The 23,176-nt window shown below is 44.3% G+C and overlaps 1 protein-coding gene across 1 annotated transcript in view; it reads right to left on the reverse strand.

The window, feature by feature from the left end:
• LOC311141976 (zinc finger matrin-type protein 4-like) overlaps nucleotides 1-23,176 on the reverse strand; it is a gene marked incomplete at its 5' end in the record, with an annotated part of 135,801 nt that overhangs the window by 97,302 nt on the left and 15,323 nt on the right. The window contains one exon of the mRNA XM_084177513.1: nucleotides 14,564-14,665. Within this exon, the coding sequence (XP_084033639.1) occupies nucleotides 14,564-14,665 (102 nt within the window). The remainder of the gene's footprint in view (nucleotides 1-14,563; nucleotides 14,666-23,176) is intronic.

Consider the following 23,176-nt stretch of genomic DNA (forward strand, 5'->3'; position numbering starts at 1 on the left):
TTCATCTCTAGCATGCATCAAAGAGGAAGAGAAATCTCTGGAGAAATACATACATTTTCATGTTAATGTTGAAAAAGCCTTCAAACTGAAAGGCCTTCCAAAGTGGGCGGGAGAACAACAGTATTTTAATCTCACAGATTACATTGAAACGAACACTACTAAAGACCCTAACTATTCAAGCTTCTTAATTATCAATTACTGACACAATGATGATCCTGAATCTAATTTTCATTTATTACTTTTTGTCAGCAATAGAAATTACTAATATTTCCATCCCATTAACTCCCCAAGCCAATTTTAAATACACAGCGAATAATAGATGGGAAAAGAGTACTCATTACTCACATGCAGACCTACACTGTACGTATCTCAAATTTCAGTAACTGAATTTGACAGCATGATCTAGTGTAACAATTAGGCATTGCTGGTTTAATGATACATGAGGAGCAATTAAACTAGCTCTCAAAATCAATTTTTTCTTAATCTGACAAATACATTTGAGACATAACAGATTGTGACAAATTAGGCTGTGTGATATACACAACTAAAATATTGTATTAAAGCATAGTAATGTGAATAAATTATGGTTAATAAGTGTTAAGCAATAATGGGTAGTCACTACCACCATGGGGCTTTTATTAAATGTTTTATTTTGTGTTAATACAGCATTCCACCTACATAATGCATTTATTGTTAAGAAATTATAATAATCAAAACCAAAATTGAAAACCTGGACTATTTTTCAAAAACCGAACCGAAACCGAACCAACCTTAAAAAGCACTAATCGCTCAGCACTAGTTGCTAGTTCCAAATACAAGACAGTCTTACTCTACTACTAAAGTATGTAAATAACAGTATTCCACCATGGTGCTTCCCTTATCCTCCTCTAATAAAATCCATATCGGGGATGCAGATTCGCTTGTCAATATACTCCTATGCCTATGAGCTATGAGTTGATGAGGCGCAGTTGAAAAGCTTAGTTCAAAGGGGCAGGAAAGGGCCAAAGTTGTGTATAGTAGAGGGAGTTGCCTTAAGGACATCCCTCAGTATTACCATAGCTGATCCTGTCAGCGCAGTCCATAAACAAAGACTACATGCAGCTTCACATTCTCAAAACATATTTCCACATGAATTTGTATATCTCACCCAAGATTTGAATGAAATTCCAAGATCCTATAAGACTGGCAATGCAACGGAACTGGCACTGAATAGTATAGGACATACCATAGAATGACCCACATGTACATTAAACGGCTCCTTGGATAAGAATAGGATGAGACATGTAACATCAAATTGACTCTATTGGCATTAGTACACATTCACCCTCAGTGGCACACAGGGGTCTTATAGGACAACAACGATCACAGAGACAGCCAGGGAGTGTTGGACACTGGAGGAGAGAACTGGGCCATGATAATTATAATCATGCCTGTTGAACATGTCTATAGGAAGAGGGTATCCTTGAAGGCTGACGTTATCGCTATATGACCAGGTGTAGACATTAAGGTCACCCCTATTCTCTATCTTGCTCTTCACACATATTCACGAGCCAGGAATGCTGAATCCGGGAATCCAGGGAACAAAACATATAGGCAGAGTGCAAGGAAGCAACACACACACACACTGAGAAAGAGAGAGAGAGAGAGAGACAGAGACAGAGACAGAGACAGAGACAGAGACAGATGAATGGTACTAAACAAACAGGGATGAAATAAATCTATCTATGTGTGTAGGATGTGTGTAGGATGTGTGTAGGATGTGTGTAGGATGTGTGTAGGATGTGTGTAGGATGTGTGTAGGATGTAAGCAGTACGTGCAGAAAAACATCAAAATAACTCACTACATGGACACAAATGGTGAACGAGACTATTAGTCAATGCGGTTTGATCGTTGTTGGCAAACAGTGCCATCTTCCACATACAGTAGGGGAAAAAATGTAATCAATTGGTGTTCATTACATCATGTGGGACCTGAAGTTCTGAAGTACTGGGTTTCAAAGCTACCAACTATCCTTTGGCTCAATGAGAAAAAGCTGTACTTCTTGGGTTGGGTATATGCATACTGCTGTGCTGACAGCTTTGAATCAGTCCTCACAAACACAAGTATATCAGTCGACTGCAGCCCTGCTGTGATCCACACTGTAAGCTTAGCTGACTGACCACCCTCTAGACTAGACCCTCGAACACACGCTGTCTGTCACACAATAGAGTACCACAGTATCAGTCATAATACCCATAAAACATAGCGGTCAAACAGAAAATGGTTCCAATCATTTTTCCACAATTCATTTTTCCTATATGGGATTTTAGGGCTGTGTTTCGTGTAGGCTTACCCTGGCGTGACGTTTTGATAACCGTGTAAATCTCTCTAGGACAAGGTGACTTTTATCAATATATTCACCTGTATTCAGCCCCCCAAAAAAATGAGACGCTAATTAACTGCTAATGTGGCTATCATAAAGAACTACAAATGCCAGGATGATCTGGATGAGACTGCCGAATCGAGGCAAGGGTAAGAATCTCTGGATTAACTATCTAATGTTAGCTAAATTTAGTAATGAATAAATTGGCTACATTTCTTTAAATTGACAATTCTGTAAACTGTCTTGTGCAAGTTAAAAATTTACACAATACCTGTTACCAACAGTGTCAGCTAGAGATGACGTGCAGGAGCTTGCAGGGATTTGTAGTCTTGCATGATGTCTATTTTGATGCTAATTAGCGTTTTCGAATCTGAGATTAAATAGAGCCGAATATATTGATAAAAGTCACCTTGTCCGAGAGATATTTACATGGTTATCAAAACGTCACGCCAGAGTAAGCCTACACAAAACACAGCCCTTATTTTAAGTGTTTCTAAAATTCCCTTTGGGAAAAATAAATTGTGGAAAAATGATTGAATTCATTTCCTTGTTTGACCGCTAGGTTCTATGGGCATTATGACACCTCCACTGTGGGGCTCTATAGCCTACAGAGTATAGACATTTTTAGACATCTTCCACCACCACCCTTTCTTCCAAAAACACGGAAGTAAGGCATTAGAGAGGCACGATGTGGAAACCCTGGAGAGCAGATGAAGTGTGTCTTAGCACACTGATGGGTCAACAGAATGAACAATAATAAGTAAGCAGTACGGTAGCATTGATGTGTGAAGTCATTTGCACGACTCCAGAGATAATGGGAACCAATTATGTGAGTGAAAAAGGGGACAAAAGAGCAGAGTTAATATAAAGTCCCACAGACACATATTCAGAGACATGTACTTCCCAAATGACACCCTATACCTTACAGTGCCTTCAGAAAGTATTCATACCCCTTGACTTATTCCACATTTTGTTGTCTTACAGCCTGAATTCAAAATAGATGTTGTGGAATATTTTTTATTCTGTACAGGCTTCCTTTTTACTCTGTCAATTAGGTGAGTATTGTGGAGTAACTACAATGTTATTGATCCATCTCAGTTTTTTTCCTATCACAGCCATTAAACTCTGTAACTGTTTTAAAGTCACCATTGGCCTCATTGTGAAATCCCTGAGTGGTTTCCTTCCTCTCAGTCAACTGAGTTAGGAAGGACGCCTGTATTTTTGTAGTGACTGGGTGTATTGATACACCATCCAAAGTGTAATTAATAACTTCAGAATGCTCAAAGGGATATTCAATGTCTGCTTTACACATTTGTTTTACCCATCTACCAATAGGTGCCCTCCTTTGCGAGGTATTGGAAAACCTCCCTGGTCTTTGTGGTTGAATCTGTGTTTGAAATTCACTGCTCGACTGAGGGGACCTTACCGATAATTGTATGTGTGGGGTACAGAGATGAGGTAGTCATTCAAAAATAATGTCAAACACTATTATTGCACACAGAGTGAGTCAATGCAACTTATTATGTGACTTGTTAAGCACATTTTTACTCTTGAACTTATTTAGGCCTGCCATAACAAAGGGGTTGAATACTTATTGACTCAAGACATTCAGCTTTATTCGTAAAACATTCTAAAAACATAATTCCACTTTGATATTATGGGGTATTGTGTGTAGGCCAGTGACACAAAATCTCAATTTAATTAATTTTAAATTCAGGCTGTAACACAACAAAATGTGGAAAAAGTCAACGGTGTGAATACTTTCTGAAGGCACTGTATATAGTGCACTACTTTTGACCTATAAAGGGAATAGGGTGCTCTTTGGGACACAACCAGGGTATCCAGATTGGCTATCAAATTCCACTGAATACCACTGCTGCTGGTAATTCAATACAAAAACAATTGTGTGCTATTGTCATTGTAAAGAACCAGGTGCTATTCTGCACTGGAAACAAAAAGTCTAAATCAGGAGGTGCATGCCCTGCAAAATCTCATGTACAATACAGCTGCTGTGTGATACAGCCTGTTTGCTGCCTGGCACTAAACAAAGAAAAAAAAGAAAAGTCTAATAAGTGCTGACAAATTGCAGCTGACAGGCGATGGAGAATTAGATTATTCTAACCAAAGCAAAGTAAAATAAACAGATGGGATGGTACAGTAATCTGTGGAAAATATACAGGGTGGGCAGGTAATTGTCCTGAAACTGAAATGACTAAAGAATATTTATCTTTAAAGCACTGGATCCTATCATGTACAGTAGATGTGCTGGGATTTCTCACTGGGGTCTAGTTCTAATTGTAAGGGTTGGTGTGAGGTGTGACCCAGGTGCAATGCAGGATAAACAGTTGGCAGTAGGCAGAGATGGCAAAACAATGATCTTTACTGATGGTCCCGAAGCCAGGATACAAAATAACGGACTTTACACAAAAAAGAAAGCAGGCTGACAGACAAAATACGAAATACTGACTGTGACTGAAATAATAACTAAACAGGGAGAACACTTCTCACGTATCTGTCCATACGTCCCGAGATCAGACACTAATTAGTACTGCTTGGCATAGTGAAACTAGCAGAGACAACTGAGCAAGGGAACACAGGGAAGTGAGGGCATAAATACACAGGTGAACAGGTAGACACAGGTGACACCAATAGGATCTTGATTAGTCCAGACTGTGAGTGAAGAGGTGCCTAAGGTTTTCGGAGGATGACACCTAGTGCGTAGCTCCAGCCCATAACCCTCCCAGTCCACCAAAAAATTGGAGACCCCTCCCCACCTGCCGGCAGTCCGGTCCACAGTAAAAGCCAGCTGCCCTCCGACGAGGTGCAGCGGGGGAACAGGACGAGGAGGGAGAGCCAGGGGACAGGTGGCGAAGGGCTTGAGGAGGGACACATGGAATGTGGGATGCACCCGCATGGTGGGGGGAAGTTGCAGGCGGTAGGCCACTGGGGTGACTCGCCGGACCACTCTGAATGGCCCGACGAACCGGGAGGACAGCTTCCTGGACTCCACGCGGAGGGGAAAGATCCCGCGTGGAGATCCACACCCTCTGTCCCGGGCGAAAGACCGGGGCCGGGCGACGCCTACGGTTGGCCTGATGTTGAGACCTGACCGAGGCCCGCTTAAGCGCCGACAGTACCTGCCTCCAGGTGCGGCGACAGCGACTGATTTGGGTCTGGACCGACGGGACCGCCGCCTACTCCTCTTGCTCTGGGAATGGGGGGGGGTTGGTACCCGTATTGGCACTGGAAGGGGGACAGGCTGGTGGACGAGCAGAGAAGGGTGTTGTGGGCGTACTCCGCCCACGCCAGTCGCTGACTCCACGTAGCTGGGTTGCTGGAGGCGTAGCACCTCAGCACCCCCTCCAGATCCTGGTTGACGCGCTCCGTCTGCCTGTTCGACTGGGGATGGAAGCTGGAAGACAAGCTGACGGAGGCGCCAAGGCAGGTGGCGAACGCCTTCCAGAACCTGGAGGCGAACTGAGGGCCCTGATCCGACACCACATCTTGGGGAAGGCCATGGACCCGGAAAATGTGCTGCACCACCAACTTAGCTGTCTCCCGGGATGACGGGAGTTTGGGAAGGGGAATGAAGTGGGCAGCCTTCGAGAACCGGACCACAACGAGCAGGATGACTGTGTATCCATCAGATGGTGGTAGGGCGGAAATGAAATCCAGCGAGATGTGGGACCAGGGGCGATTGGGAATAGGCAGGGGTCGGAGCAGCCCTGCCGCATGCTTATGTGAGCTCTTCGTGCGCGCGCACATCGGGCAAGCAGCCACAAAGGCACGTGTATCCCCCTCAGCAGATGGCCACCAGAACCTCCTACGCAGGAACTCCAACGTCCTGGCTCCCCGGATTGCTGGTGAGGTCGGACGTGTGCACCCACTGAAGCAGTCGCGAGAGTGCCGCCTTGGGTACGTACATCCTCCCCGATGGACCTTCGCCCGGATCGGGCTTACGCCGTACCGCTGCTCTGATCAGCCTATCAATTCCCCAATAAACTGCGCCAGCAATGAGGGTGTTGGGGACAATAGGGTCGTCCCTCTCCACCAGGTCCATGGGTTCGAACTGCCGGGAGAGCGCGTCAGGCTTGGTGTTCTTCGACCCTGGACAGTATGAGATGGTGAACCGGAACCTAGTGAAGAACAACGCCCACCTGGCCTGGTGCGAGTTGAGCCTCTTGCCCCCTGAATGTAGGCTAAGTTCTTGTGGTCAGTCGATACGATGAATGGATGGGCGGCCCCCTCTAGCCAATGTCTCTACTCCCCCAGGGCGAGCTTGACCGCTAGCAGCTCACGGTTCCCTACGTCGTAATTCCGCTCCGCCAGGCACAGCCGACGGGAAAAAAAGGCGCCGGGATGAGTCTTACCGTCCATGAGGAACCGCTGGGACAGGATTGCTCCCACTGCAACGTCTGAAGCATCCACCTCCACAATGAACGGCAGGGACGGATCAGGATGCCCAAGGACCGGGGCCGATGTAAAGCGCCGCTTCAGCGCATCAAATGCGTTCCCCACTTCCGGGGTCCAGGCGAAGGAGCGTACGCTCGTATGGGTGAGGGCTGTCAGGGGAGCGGCTAGGGAGCTAAAATTGCAAATAAATCACCTATAGAAATTAGCGAACCATAAAAACCGTTGTAGTTGCTTGAGGGATGAGGGCTGGGGCCAATCCAGTACCGCGCTGACCTTGGCTGGGTCCATCCGTAGGTCCCCCTGGGTGACGATGAACCCCAGGAAGGAGACTGTCTCAGTGTGGAACACACACTTCTTCGCCTTGACGTAGAGCTGGTGACGGAGAAGGCATTGGAGGACCTGCCGAACGTGCTGCTGGTGTTCACTCGTCCTTCGAAAATATGAGGATGTCATCCAAATACACGAAGACGCTGTAGTTGAGGAGGTCCCGGTGCACGTCAATGACCAACGCCTGGAACACTGCAGGCACATTGGCTAGACCAAACGGCATGACTTGGTACTCGTAATGCCCACTGGTTGTGTTAAACGCCGTCTTCCACTCGTCCCCCTCCCGAATCCATACCAGGTTGTTGGCATTATGTAAATCCAGCTTGGTGAAGACCCGGGCTCCCTGCAACGACTGAATGTCGTCGTCATCAGGGGGAGTGGGTAGCGGTTCTTAACCGTGATGTTGTTGAGTGCCCGGCAATAAATGCAGGTAGAGGGACAGATGTGACCCTCGACGAGTGCCTCGTCGATATACTCCCTCATTGCCAGCGTCTCAGGCTGGGACAAGGAAAACAATCGCCCTCGTGTGGGCATGGCGCACGGCAGAAGATCGATCGCGCAGTCATTTGGCCTGTGAGGAGGTAGGCCCTTGGCACGCCTCTTACTAAACACCTCTCGCAGATCTCGGGGAACGCCTGCCAGGTCTGGGCCGGTGACGGCGTCTGTAGCCACCGTCCTTCCGGTGGCAACCGCCGCTAGGGCGGTAGGCGGTTCGGAGTGCGGGACCTGGGGAAGAGGTGAGGACTGGTAGGTGGTTTGGGACGGTGGTTTGGGCTGATGAGTGGTCGGTGGAGACCGGAACGGGACAGGAGCGGAGCCTCCCTCCAGGATGAGCCGCCCAGTGGACGAGTCAATCCAGGGTTTGTGGGCGACCAGCCAGGGGTGCCCGAGGATGAGAGTACACAACGAAAAACGGGATATCCTCCCATTGCCCCCCCACCACCTGGACATGCACGGGGACAGTGCGCCGGGTGATGAAGCCCAACCCCAATGGCCGGCCGTCCAGGCCCGTGACCGGAACCAGCTCGGAGAGAGAGAGTAACGGAACGCTCCACCTTTGGGCCAGCCCTGCGTCTATCAGGTTTCCCGCGGCCCCAGAATCCACTAATGCATGCGCCCAACGCGCAGCGCGGGCCCACTGAACCTTGACGGGGAGAACAGTCTGGGAGTTTCTGGAGTTGGGGTTTCGGTTCCGGCTCGCTAGCACCCCTCCCAATACTAGCGAGCCCTCCCATTTACCCGGCTTCTCTGGGCTGATAGGGGGATGTGGAGGCATGCCTTGCTTCATGCCTCTCTTGTGCGCCCTCTCACGACGCTGATTGTCTACCCGCACCTAGAGGTCGATGAGGCCGTCCAGTTGCTCAGGCAGCTCCCTGAAGGAGAGTTCGTCCTTCATCCCCTCCGATAGCCCCCGAGTGTAAAGGACGACCAGGGCGGCCTCCTCCCATCCTGCCTCTCGAGCCCGGGTCCGGAACTTCACGGAGTAGTCCGCCACCGAACAGTCACCCTTCCGACAGGCCATGAGCTGCCTCCCGGCCTCGTGCCCCGACACCACCCGAGAGGTTTCGAACACCTTGCGTAGCTCCCGGGTGAATAGGTAGGAATCGGAGCACACCGGAGTTTGGCTCTCCCACTCCGCGGTAGCCCAGGAAAGGGCCCTACCCACCAAAAAGCAGGCTGACAGAAATACTAACTGTGACTGAAATAATAACTAAACAGGGACAACACTTCTCACGTACCTGTCCATACATCCCACGATCAGACACTGATTAGTACTGCTTGGCATAGTGAAACTATCAGAGAAAACTGAGAAAGGGAACACAGGGAAGTGAGGGCATACACACACAAGTGAACAGTTAGACACAGGTGACACCAATAGGATCATGATTAGTCCAGACTGTGAGTGAGGAGGTGCCTAAGGTTGTCGGAGGATGACACCTAGTGGGTCTCTGGAACTGCGACCCCCTCCTGTAACGTCCAATCAGCTTCAAGTCAATTTCATTACCATAAACAAGCAAAAACAGCTTGAAGCAATGCGATATTATTAGATACAATTGAAGTCGGAAGTTTACATACACTTAGGCTGGAGTCATTAAAACTTGTTTTTCAACCACTCCACAAATTTCTTGTTAACATACTATAGTTTTGGCATGTCGGTTAGGACATCTACTTTGTGTATGACACAAGTAATTTTTCCAACAATTGTTTACAGACAGATTATTTCACTTATAATTCACTGTATCACAATTCCAGTGGGTCAGAAGTTTACATACACTAAGTTGACTGTGCCTTTAAACAGCTTGTAAAATTCCAAAAATGATGTCATGGCTTTAGAAGCTTCTGATAGGCTAATTGACATCATTTGAGTCAATTGGAGGTGTACCTGTGGATGTATTTCAAGGCCTACCTTCAAACTCAGTGTCTCTTTGCTTATGGGAAAATCAAAAGAAATCAGCCAAAAATTGTAGACCTCCAAATGTCTGGTTCATCCTTGGGAGCAATTTCCAAACACCTGAAGGTACCACGTTCATCTGTACAAACAATAGTACGCAAGTATAAACATCATGGGACCATGCAGCCGTCATACTGCTCAGGAAGGAGAAATGAACGTGCGAAAAGTGCAAATCAATCCCAGAACAACAGCAAAGGACCTTGTGAAGATGCTGGAGGAAACAGGTACAAAAGTATCTATATCCACAGTAAAACTACTCCTATATCGACATAACCTGAAAGGCCGCTCAGCAAGGAAGAAGCCACTGCTCCAAAACCACCATAAGAAAGCCAGACTACGGTTTGCAACTGCACATGGGGACAAAGATCGTACTTTCGGGGGAAATGTCCTCTGGTCTGATGAAACAAAAATAGAACTGTTTGGCCATAATGACCATCGTTATGTTTGGAGGAAAAAGGGGTCTGCTTGCAAGCCGAAGACCACCATCCCAACCGTGAAGCACGGGGGTGGCAGCATCATGCTGTGGGGGTGCTTTGCTGCAGGAGGGACTGGTGCACTTCACAAAATAGATGGCATCATGAGGAAGGAAAATTATGTGGATATATTGAAGCAACATCTCAAGACATCAGTCAGGAAGTTAAAGCTTGGTCGCAAATGGGTCTTCCAAATGGACAATGACCCCAAGCATATTTCCAAAGTTGTGGCAAAATGGCTTAAGGACAACAAAGTCAAGGTTTTGGAGTGCCCTTCACAAAGCCCTGACCTCAATCCTATAGAACATTTGTGGGCAGAACTGAAAAAGTGTGTGCGAGCAAGGAGGCCTACAAACCTGACTCAGTTACACCAGCTCTGTCAGGAGGAATGGGCCAAAATTCACCCAACTTATTGTGGGAAGCTTGTGGAAGGCTACCCGAAATATTTGACCCAAGTTAAAAAATGTAAAGGCAATGCTACCAAATACTAATTGAGTGTATGTAAACTTCTGATCCACTGGGAATGTGATGAAATAAATAAAAGCTGAAATAAATAATTCTCTCTACTATTATTCTGACATTTCACATTCTTAAAATAAAGTGGTGATCCTAACTGACCTAAGACAGGGAATTTTTACTAGGATTAAATATCAGGAATTGTGAAAAACTGAGTTTAAATGTATTTGGCTAAGGTGTATGGTAACTTCTGACTTCAACTGTATGTGTGAAAGCACAGCATGGAATTGCATGGAGGTTGGCGGTTGCATAAAGGTTGAACTTAACACATGCTAAACCCATTACATTTATTTGAGGATGAAAGGCATAATTAAGTCTGGATACTAAATGTCACCATATTCCCTATATAGTCCTCTACTTTTGATCAGGCCCCATAGGACTCTGGTCAAAAGTAGTGCACTATATAGGGAATAGGGTGCCATTTGGGACCCATCATAAATGTGACCCAAAGAAGGGAACAATTCTTTGAACTGTAGGACCAGACCTTTCTGATCCCCTCTACATCAGAGTTATGGCTTTGATGTGTTTGAAGTGGAGATTAACAGCTCAATGCAATGCTGAAATAATTACATTTTCAATCTCAACTGGAAAAGGCATAGCCTGCATTTTAAACTTTGATCAATCTCAACGTTAGGATTCAAGTCAAGGGTGTATTACGTCAACCAGGTTCTTATTTCAACAATTGAAATTCTGAGTTTGCATTACACAAGGAAACCTCGTTAAGCTCAGGAAGAGTATTTTAAGGTTTTCAAATGTACAAAATTGGATTAAAGGAGAAAATACCTTACTTAGACGGAAAGTTCAAACGAAGCATAAACAGCATATCGACTAAACTAAGGTATAAGACAGTAAGGGGACAACTAAGGACACAGGAGTGTCTCTCTCTCTCTCTCTGAACACAGGATAAATTATGTGACTGTCTGGAAGAAAGTTGTGTGACACTTGCCTGTTTTCCTCATTGAGTCTTCTTCTTGCCTTCCACTGCCTATCACTATCGTCACTATGCTGGTGTGTTTACGGACATATTCAATCTCTCCCTATCCCAGTCTGCTGTCCCCACATGCTTCAAGATGGCCACCATTGTTCCTGTACCCAAGAAAGCAAAGGTAACTGAACTAAATGACTATCGCCCCGTAGCACTCACCTCTGTCATCATGAAGTGCTTTGAGAGACTAGTCAAGGATCATATCACCTCTACCTTACCTGTCACCCTAGACCCACTTCAATTTGCTTACCGCCCCAATAGATCCACACTGCACACTGCCCTATTCCATCTGGACAAGAGGAATACCTATGTAAGAATGCTGTTAATTGACTATAGCTCAGCATTCAACACCATAGTACCCTCCAAGCTCATCATTAAGCTTGAGGCCCTGGGTCTGTACCCCGCCCTGTGCAACTGGGTCCTGGACTTCCTGACGGGCCGCCCCCAGGTGGTGAAGGTAGGAAATAACATCTCCACTTCGCTGATCCTCAACACTGGGGCCCCACAAGGGTGCGTGCTCAGCCCCCTCCTGTACTCCCTGTTCACCCATGACTGCGTGGCCAAGCACCCCTCCAACTCAATCATCAAGTTTGCAGATGACACAACAGTAGTAGGCTTGATTACCAACAATGACGAGACAGCCTACAGGGAGGAGGTGAGGGTTCTGGGAGTGTGGAACCAGGAAAATAACCTCTCACTCAATGTCAACAAAACAAAGGAGATGATCGTGGACTTCAGGAAACAGCAGAGGGTGCACCCCCCTATCCACATCGACGGGACTGCAGTGGAGAAGGTGGAACGCTTCAAGTTCCTTGGCGTACACTACATTTAATCCATATAAGGCTCCTTTGGAGGAAGGATTGTTGACATATATTTGACATTTGTATCTTAAAGCATTATTGACAAATGATTAATTTAAATTTGAATATTTGTGACATTTTGGCCTTACCCAGGCCTCCGTAATATTTAATCTGTATGTGATACAAAGTAAAAGTTGGTGTTATATGAAGCTTTACCGCTTGCTCTGTAATATGAGTAATATTAGGATTTCAATAACACATTTCTAATAGAAATTTATTAATATTGAAAAATATAAATATGAATATTGAAAATATACCATTTTTGATTTGGCTAACTTTTCAATGTATTGTTGAACATAATATACTCTACGGGCATATCAAAGTTCCAGTGTGGGATCTCTGTTAGTTTTTTGAAGTTATGGCCCATTTTATACAGAGAAATTGTCATAGTAGGCAATGTAACCAATCACAGCCCTCCTTTTACTTTTATCATTGCACATCATTACCAGCAGAGGGCGACCATTTTGAAAAAAAATTTACATTCACTCTGTTGGTAATGCTTACAAATTGGATCATAACTCTAAAAGTAGCAGATATTCCACTCTGAAACTTTGATATACCCATATAGTATATTATGTTCAACAATTTATATAAACATTTGCCAAATCATTTTTTAAATATAAATTATATATATTCACATTCCTTTTTTTCTATATTCATAAATGTATGTAAGAAATGTGTTATTGAAATAAAAATACTATTCATATTACAGAGCAAGCGGTAAAGCTTCATATGACACCAACATTTGCTTTGCAGCACCTACAGATGAAACGTTAAGGAGTCTTAAAGGAGGCCTGGGTGAGGCCAAAATGTCACAAATATTCCAACTTCAATTAAATATTAATATATTATCCTTTAAGATACAAATGTCAAATATATGTCAACAACCCTTCATCCAAAGGACCCTTCTATGGATTAAATGTAGTAAAAATCCAAAACATCATGGTATTTTTCTGTTCTAGTTTCATGAGGAATCATTCAGATAGCATATTTTAGAGCTACAGAAATAGCAGTATCAAGTGTAACATTTTATCAGAGCGATCAGGAGTAGTTGCAACAGTAGCAAACTCAGTGACCACCGGTCTGTTGTGGGCAGGGCAAGCACTCTGATAAATACTTAAACCGCATGAAGGAAATCTTATATGAGTCCTTTCAGCTCCTATTATTCCTGATGTCCATACAGATGCACCATGGGCCCTGCAGTCAGACGTTGTGTTCCGGCCATCTGACTCTGTGTGACAGTGAGTGAAAGGCAGCATCTGTAGTACAGAAGAGTTCAGTTACCTCCCGATAGCCAGCTGCTGTGCTTGAAGTAGAATGAAACAGGTGCCGGAACACATTTTCATTTGAAATAATCTGAGCCCTGAGCCCTGAGCCCTTATAATAACATCTGCAAAATATGTGTATGTGACCAATAACATTTGATTTGATTTGTATAAGACGTGATGGTAGTCAAGCAGAATAAAATTCAAGGTGTCTGTACTCTAGTCTAGTGAGCACTGGCCAAACTCAAGCACTGCTGAAACACACGGATAGAGACCCTCTGCTGCAATCTCTGCTTGTCGACAAACCTGGTGGTCGTGGAGGGCAATGGGGCCAGGCAGTGTTTGCTGTTCGTCAGCACTTTAACTAAATAATTAAGAATAATTGGGTAAATCCAGGTGAGTCGTGCTTATTGACATTTTAAAACTGCAGCCCTCTGCCGTTTGGGATTGCTGCTGCTGAGCGGTGCTGACTGACAAAGAACAAGTATGACCTAAGCCTTGGTTAATAATGGTTGGATTGTCTGGTAAACTGATGGGGGATTTGCTGGAGGTTGGTTTAGCCATAGCGCTGCCACCTCCAGACCATCTATGGCCCCTGGAGACTGGGGTTCGATCGCTGCCTAATCCCCTGGTCCAGCTGTCTCCCTCGCTCATCTTTAAAAGACAAGACAGACTAATACGAACATTGTCCGTGCACAGCGGGTGGTCGTCCTATCGCCTCTCACCACAGAACATCGGCTATCATTTTCTGTTCATTTCCAGATGATTCTACATTTGTTGACACCCAGCAGGTGATCAACTGCGCACAACTGATGTTCATTATGGTGTGTCTGGTCTCTAACTCTGCATACCGAGTTTAGACTGGTGTGGGATGAGAAGACCTACTGTAGAACAGTAAGTATTCCTCACCTCATAGTGGGCGACCCTCTGGGACTCGGAGATGAGCTGAGCGCTGCACACTTTGCAGTAGGTATCTGTGAAAAGCCCTTGGTCCACTTCTGTAGACTTCATCTGGTGGGAGAGAGGACAGACAAACAACAGCATGAAATATAACACTGGGTTGGAGGCATTTCAAATGAGGAACTCATGTAAGATCACATAAATGTGAAATTGCAGGATATGATATGCCTGAATGCTTCAAGTGCAATGAAGGGACATAATGGAGCAAGTAAATGAAAATGTAATTTCATACTTTGATAGTTGTTTAATCAATATTTCATTATATCAAGCACTGTGATGGCAAATGCAGAGTAGTTTTTTTCTTCCATCCAGCAGGCAGTCATAACAGACTCTTATGTTGAATCAATAAACCCATTTTCAGGTAGCAGGTCGAAACCATGTCAAGGCAATAGTAAATAAATGAATGCGACTGAGAGCCCTGATAGTATTTATCTTGTAAATTCGTAAGGGATAATCAACGAGGGGCTATGTGTTCTCTGGAAAATAATGCACAACGTGGAAGGTGTGTTGCATGACATGTTAGCAGAGTGGAACTCATCTTCCACGGAGTTGCATTATTTTCCAGATAATTCATAGAGCCCTGAGTTGATTATCCCTTTTATACCAGGGCTATAAATTAACACATTTGCCACTAGAAATGCATTAATTTGCCAGTAGAAATGTGACAACATCCACTGAAGTAGCTAGCATGTTTACTAGCTAGCTAGATCGCTACAATAGTTGCCTTGGTAACCAAACAAGACTTGCTAGCTTAGCTAACCAAACCATCATCCTAGCTTGCTATTATGAAAATCGAATTCAACAATGCCAATAATGTTTTCAATTCGACTTTTGCTTTCAAAAGCAGCTCAAAAATAGAACATGTAAGAATGAACTTCATAGCCCTTGAATTATACCGTTCATTATACTGTGCTCTTATAGGTAAATAATGCACACTCTAGAATGCCCTTCAAGCCAATCAGAAACGGGTATTCAACAATGCCGTGGTATAATTAAGCAATAAGGCACAAGGGGGTGTAGTATATGGCCAATATACCACGGCTAAAGGCTGTTCTTAAGCACAACACAACGTGGAGTGCCTGGATACAGCCCTTAGCCACTGTATATTGGCAATATACCACAAACCCCCGAAGTTACCAACGTAATCAGAGCAGTAAAAATAAATGTTTTGACATACCCGTGGTATACAGTCTGATATACCACGGCTTTCAGCCAATCCGCATTCAAGGCTCGAACCACGCAGTTTATAAATATAAATAAATGATTGAACTTCAGCTGGGGGAGATTTGGAAGGGGACGGCAAGATGCTATTTGAGGGGTCTGACTGCGCCCTTTCTGCTCTTGATCTCTCTTCTCTCTTCTCTCTACTTCTGCTCTGCTCTCTCTATTATTAATTCAGCCCTGCTTTCATTAGAGAGCTCACATTGCAGATTTGGGAGCACTCATGCTCAGCTCATCCTTATTGACTTTGTGGAGTCTTCATTAGGCATGACATCACAGAAGAGCAGAGAGGTCAAGCAGGTATAAACTATGGTAAACCTTTTAGGGCCCTTAATATCTCTCCCTATAAAGTGTAAGCACAAAGACAAGAGGGGTGAAAAATGGAACTGATTATAATACCCGGTTCCTTAAACTTCAATCAGTGAACGATACAAGTGAAATGTTTCTCTAAAACAATGAATAATTTAACTGATTGCGTAAGATACATTTGTCATAGAAAATCTAAGTGAAAAATCTGCAGTATGATTTTACAGCCAGGTTATGTGACCTGACTGTGATCTGTAATGAGTAATAATCATATGGCTCACCATCTTTTATTGACTCTGTTTCCAGAATATTGACAAAGTCTCCCTCAGAAATTCTCCTCCTCCCAGAGGCAATTTTAATGACTTGAGCAGTAGTCAGCAGGAGAGACCAGGGCTGCGTCCCAAATGCGTCCAAAATGTCACCCCAGAGTCAAAAGTAGTCCACTATATAGAGGAGAGGGTACCATTTGTGACGCAGAAACTATAATATTTTAAACTCTTAGCACCCCACAGCCACATACAGTATGTATGCCCACATACTATACTTTAAGGCCAACATTTAAAGGGAAATATCACCATATACAGTGGGGAAAAAAAGTATTTAGTCAGCCACCAATTGTGCAAGTTCTCCCACTTAAAAAGATGAGAGAGGCCTGTAATTTTCATCATAGGTACACGTCAACTATGACAGGATTTTTTATGAATTTATTTGCAAATTATGGTGGAAAATAAGTATTTGGTCACCTACAAACAAGCAAGATTTCTGGCTCTCACAGACCTGTAACTTCTTCTTAAAGAGGCTCCTCTGTCCTCCACTCGTTACCTGTATTAATGGCACCTGTTTGAACTTGTTATCAGTATAAAAGACACCTGTCCACAACCTCAAAATGTCACACTCCAAACTCCACTATGGCCAAGACCAAAGAGCTGTCAAAGGACACCAGAAACAAAATTGTAGACCTGCACCAGGCTGGGAAGACTGAATCTGCAATAGGTAAGCAGCTTGGTTTGAAGAAATCAACTGTGGGAGCAATTATTAGGAAATGGAAGACATACAAGACCACTGATAATCTCCCTCGATCTGGGGCTCCAAGCAAGATCTCACCCCATGGGGTCAAAATGATCACAAGAACGGTGAGCAAAAATCCCAGAACCACACGGGGGGACATAGTGAATGACCTGCAGAGAGCTGGGACCAAAGTAACAAAGCCTACCATCAGTAACACACTACGCCGCCAGGGATTCAAATCCTGCAGTGCCAGACGTGTCCCCCTGCTTAAGCCAGTACATGTCCAGGCCCGTCTGAAGTTTGCTAGAGTGCATTTGGATGATCCAGAAGAGGATTGGGAGAATGTCATATGGTCAGATGAAACCAAAATATAACTTTTTGGTAAAAACTCAACTCGTCGTGTTTGGAGGACAAAGAATGCTGAGTTGCATCCAGAAAACACCATACCTACTGTGAAGCATGGGGGTGGAAACATCATGCTTTGGGGCTGTTTTTCTGCAAAGGGACCAGGACGACTGATCCGTGTAAAGGAAAGAATGAATGGGGCCATGTATCGTGAGATTTTGAGTGAAAACCTCCTTCCATCAGCAAGGGCATTGAAGATGAAACGTGGCTGGGTCTTTCAGCATGACAATGATCCCAAACACACCGCCCGGGCAACGAAGGAGTGGCTTCGTAAGAAGCATTTCGAGGTCCTGGAGTGGCCTAGCCAGTCTCCAGATCTCAACCCCATAGAAAATCTTTGGAGGGAGTTGAAAGTCCGTGTTGCCCAGCGACAGCCCCAAAACATCACTGCTCTAGAGGAGATCTGCATGGAGGAATGGGCCAAAATATCAGCAACAGTGTGTGAAAACCTTGTGAAGACTTACAGAAAATGTTTGACCTGTGTCATTGCCAACAAAGGGTATATAACAAAGTATTGAGAAACTTTTGTTATTGACCAAATACTTATTTTCCACCATCATTTGCAAATAAATTCATTAAAAATCCTACAATGTGGTTTTCTGGATTTATTTTTCTCATTTTGTCTGTCATAGTTGACGTGTACCTATGATGAAAATTACAGGCCTCTCTCATCTTTTTAAGTGGGAGAACTTGCACCATTGGTGGCTGACTAAATACTTTTTTTCCCAACTGTACCTAAATAATCTGAGCTCAATCAAAACATGGAAAAATATCCCTTATGTCTGTAATGTCTTTATACAAAGGTTTAGACATATTCAGTTATTTGTCTGATGTATGGTTATACAAAATTGATGCACGCATACCTTATTGCCATCTCCAAATCACTAGACTAAATTAAACATGACTGTTTTCCTAACTGCGCTACGCCATTGCCAACTTTTACACATTTTAGGATTCACATAATTAAATTCAAATTTCTTTGTCTGGTTGTCACCAGTGTGGTAAAGTGTGGAGGTAGGCACTTGCCAGCGGGCGTATTTCAGAGCTGAAGGACAGGGGTGTATTTATTACGCCAATTCTGTTGGAAAGCTTTTCGTCCGTTGCAAAACGTTTTGCATCAGAAACCGTTTACTCCAAACGGAAAATGGTTTGTAACGAAAACAAGAGTTTTTATTGAACAAATTCAGGTAGGTTCCTTCAATTTGCTCTGTTTGCTTCCGTTTGGTTCTTAAACGGTAAATGGTTTCTATTGCAAGACGTAATGAATACACCCCTGGTGGAGGAGGCAGGGTTGCAGGCAAAACAGGATATACACATAAGATCTTCAGGTAGTAACTTTAAAAGAAAAGGCCTAGCTCATTCATCAGAGCATAAATCAATGTCACGCCGATAGGTTACTTAGCATCACTTCAAAAACTTATAAAACAACCAATCAAGCGAGTCTTTGCACCATACCAAATAGAAGTTCAGTACAAGCTGTTCAAAGTTAAAGTTATCTTTAGTGCAGTGTGTTGGCTGGCCAAACAGCTCACACCCAGCCAGCGTTTGTGTCCTCTCACATGGTTATGGTGCCCTCAGGAGTTCTTCTTCTTCTGTGGGGTTTAACGGCGGTTGGCATCCAATATTAATGGTGCATTACAGACACCAACTGTTTAACTTCTTCTCTCACAGGTTGGATTGCAAGACGCACCCCAGATAAACAAAGATATATCAAAGAAACAAAAAACCACCCCCAAACTACATACAGTATACTACAATAACCAACCCTTTCCACTAACCATAGTGATCAGGTAGATTAATTCCTCCTCGGCCCACGGGAAAACGTTCAGCCACTTCCACAACAATGTACATTTTCTGTGACCTGTGTTCTACTTTAGTCGCACAATTCATGACCATCGCGATGAAGGCAAGAAACCTGGATTTTTCAATGCACAGTTGCTGTGGTCCACAAATTAAAATGGGAACAATCCCTGCGTTTATGTAACAGTCTATTCTAATATGGGTAACCCTCTGAATTCTTTCATTTGAATTATCCTATTAAACCATAGTACAAGATTAACTTGATCCAGACTGCCTTTTCACCTTTTGGCATTTTGTGTTGCTTGTTCTTGAAAATAATGTGACCTTGGCTCTGAGTTCCAGCGGGCGGCAGGCGGCACAGTGCCTGTAAGCTGTTGCATCAGCGGAGGGCCAAAGCACCAAACTGACGGGAACGGGGATGAGGAAAAAACCTGTCAGATCCCAGAGCCTCTCCCCCCCCCCCCACCCCTCTGATTACTCTGGTAATCGGCTGAGAGCAGCACCATTTTGCTGGACCAAGTAGACAGTGTGCAAATTCCACAGGACAAACACCATAAATGATAGGCTTTAAGAGGCTCTATCGGCTCTCCTCAGCCCTCAGCCCCTCTCATCTGCCTGTCTCAGCTCTCTCTGTATGTCTCAGCTTAGCAAAGCAGATACTGTAGAGATGCATTATTAATCACTCTGCCTGCGTCCATAAATGGCACCCTACTCCCTATTTACTGCACTATATAGAGCCCTATGCTCTGGTCAAAAGTAGTGCACTATGTAGGGAATACAATGCCGTTTGGGACACAGCCTCTACCAACACTGTTTGGGAAGCAGAAGCATCAGCGGGCAGCAAGGTCTGAGGAGCATCTTGTCTTAGCCCTCTCCTCGACAGCATTGTTGGCCAGATACCAGTGAGCGTCTGGGCACCGACATTGTCCTTGTCCTTGTCCATCAGCATTAGCGTCATTTAATGCCAGAGCTACAAGCCTCTCTCCCTCTATGACCCTGGAATGTCTAAAAGAAAACACTATTGCTTGCGTCCCAAATGGAACCCTATTCCCAATATAGTGCACTACTTTGGTCCAAAGTATATATTAAAAAGGGAATGGGGTGCCATATGAGACAGTAATTTTGTGTGAAACGGAACAAGGCTCCTAGGAGTCACGCACACACAGCACACCACTGCTCAGCGCACACAATTAGCATGTTCCAGTTCTCCCTCCTTGACAATCAATTCATTACGTCAATGGATTTTGCTGTCAGATACAGAGCTATAATTACAGTGGGTTGAATATTATAAATGAGATGCCAAAAAATATTCATTTTAAATTGATAAGAGAGGAGGCAAAGACATCTTGCCCTCCGAGAAATAGTGGGTCTATTTTGTATGCACTGCTCAGTATCTCATCACAGCAGCTACCATTGTCTGCATCATTAGGGTTACCACTCAGTCCTACATCAGGTTATTTCAGGGTATATTGGCAATTTTGACTAAAAACTATGTAGGAACTGAGGTGTGAGAATAAGCACTGTGCTGCATTTGAGCTAAATGGGTTTGAATTGCCTTGTGCTGACAATCAAATTAGCAGGAGTGCCGCTTGCCTCTCACACCCTGCTTCTCTCTCCACACTGTTTACTCCCATGCTCTGACTGACCGGGAACTGTCAGTGGCAAATCAGTTGGAGCAGGGCCTGTGTAACTGGAGAGAGAGAGAAAGACAGAGAGACAGAAAGAAAAAGAGAGCGAGAGAGAAACAAAGAGAGAGAGAAAGAGAGAAAGACAGAGAGAAACAGAAACATCTGGACAAAGAGAGAGGGTTAGTGCAGAGATTACAGAAGGGCAGTGTGGCAAGAGCGACTGGCAGATGTTGGGGTTATAAAAGGTGGGTTGTAATTCGTAATGGAAGGTGTTAAGCTGTGAAGCTGGACAAGAGTCCAAGGCGACGTCGACATGTGCTGCCGAGTCACACTTGGCTGTCGTCAAGGTGCCCCTTCTGGCAAGGAAAAGGTTTGACACTGCAGTCTGATTCATTCAGCAGCTACAGAGGCCAGGACCACATAGAGAAATAAGAAGAGACGACTAGACTGTCCTGGGCTAGGCAATCTCTCTCTTTTTTCTCTCACTCTCTCTGTCTCTATCTCTATATATCCATCTCTCTCCCTTATTCTCAAAGACGGGAAAGATCCCTCTATACATAGAGAAAAATGTTCACAAGGAATACAATGCTTGGAATAATAGGAAAACAGATGAAGCTGAAAGCAGGGAAAATGGAAAAACTAGAGAGTGGAAATAGTTCAGGAAGATAGAATGGAACTTTTGTTTAACTGAATAATTGATTGAAAACAATTAGATGTAAATCATTCTCAAGGTGTCCAGCGCTCTGCTGTAACTTGGTCATTTGTGGATTTAGGAGAGAGTGGTACCTCTATAATTCAGGGGGTAAAGTTTGGGCATTTTTTCAAATACATAATTTAATATTAAATGTGGCCAGGGAATCTCACTGTTTGAAGCGTCAGCCACGCACCACAACCAGCATTTTTAGGCTACAGCAAGGTAAGCTGCAGTGCCACGCCCTGCACCTGAAACCACTCAGCCTTGTTAGGCTGCAACACACAAGGCATGTAAGGTGCCGTTTCAGGCCGTGTCTAGACTTGATAGTTCATGCAGCAGTATTCTGATAATGGAGTTCTGATGGTGGAATTCCGAACACATCATGCATCTACATTTAAATGTGTTTACCGTGTCCACATTGTGTCCGGATTCCCTTTTCCTGCGCTATATTTAAATGCCAAAATGCATTCTGCGAACAGTGGAACAGGCTAAATCTGATAACACAACAACAACTTCATGGCAGTAGCCAACTACTGTAGCTAACTAGCCAGCTAACCTCTGTAGCTAGCCAGCAAGCTAGCAAGCAAAGCTAAAGGGATTGCAAACAGGTTAGCATAACTCACACGCTAGGAACGTATTCCCCCCCCCCCCCCCCAAAAAAAAGAAAACACACGTTTTCTGGAGACTTGTGGGCAGAATGCTGATGACATTGTATGCGCTTTCGGTAGCCTGATTGTGTCCAGACTGAGGAGAAAGCCTCACACAATGCGACGTTTGTGCATCTAGACCTATCTTTTCAACGCAATCTTCGTATTCTGATAGCAGAAGTCACATGTAAGTGTCAAGTGTAGACACAGCCTCAGTTCAGCACAGGAGAAGCTCCTGGCTGGACAACGGAGGCTGAGCTCGCTGGACATTTGGTGGAAGTCCATGGACATTGACTTATGTTGGCAGAAAAGGACAATCTATTTAATCTTTGAAGATAAATTCCAGCCTAAGTTAAATTTATCCGCTGTGTGTGGGAGTGTTTTGATTGACAGTTTTTTATCATCCTTTTTGTGAACCCTTTTATTCTGATAAATATGCCAGCCTAGCCTGGTTTAAGCCATGCCTCTGTATTGAACCTCTGTCATTGTTCCTCATCATTGCCATCCTACCAGCCACGCCTAGCAAGTTATTAAATATGCAACACTTTGAATGAAACTTCAGTTGTTGACTGACCAACCATACACTTCTAACATCTTTTGAAATGGTTACATTAGTATTAAAAGTTTAATTTCAAGAGCTCAAAAAGTAAACTTGCCCATTTCCAAAGGTCACTGAATAAAATGAATGTTGGACTGGCTTAGCCAGCAGCATCATCTGAAATCCACAATCATTGAGGGTTAAGCTTTTAAGCCTTGAATACAGCATTGTTTCAAAATAGCTGAACTTGAAAGACTAATGGAATCTCTCTCGCGCTCCCTCTCTCTCTCTCTAAGCAATTGAGGAGAATATACG

This window comes from Coregonus lavaretus, assembly GCF_964263955.1.
Source record: "Coregonus lavaretus genome assembly, chromosome: 14".
Lineage (NCBI taxonomy): Eukaryota > Metazoa > Chordata > Actinopteri > Salmoniformes > Salmonidae > Coregonus > Coregonus lavaretus.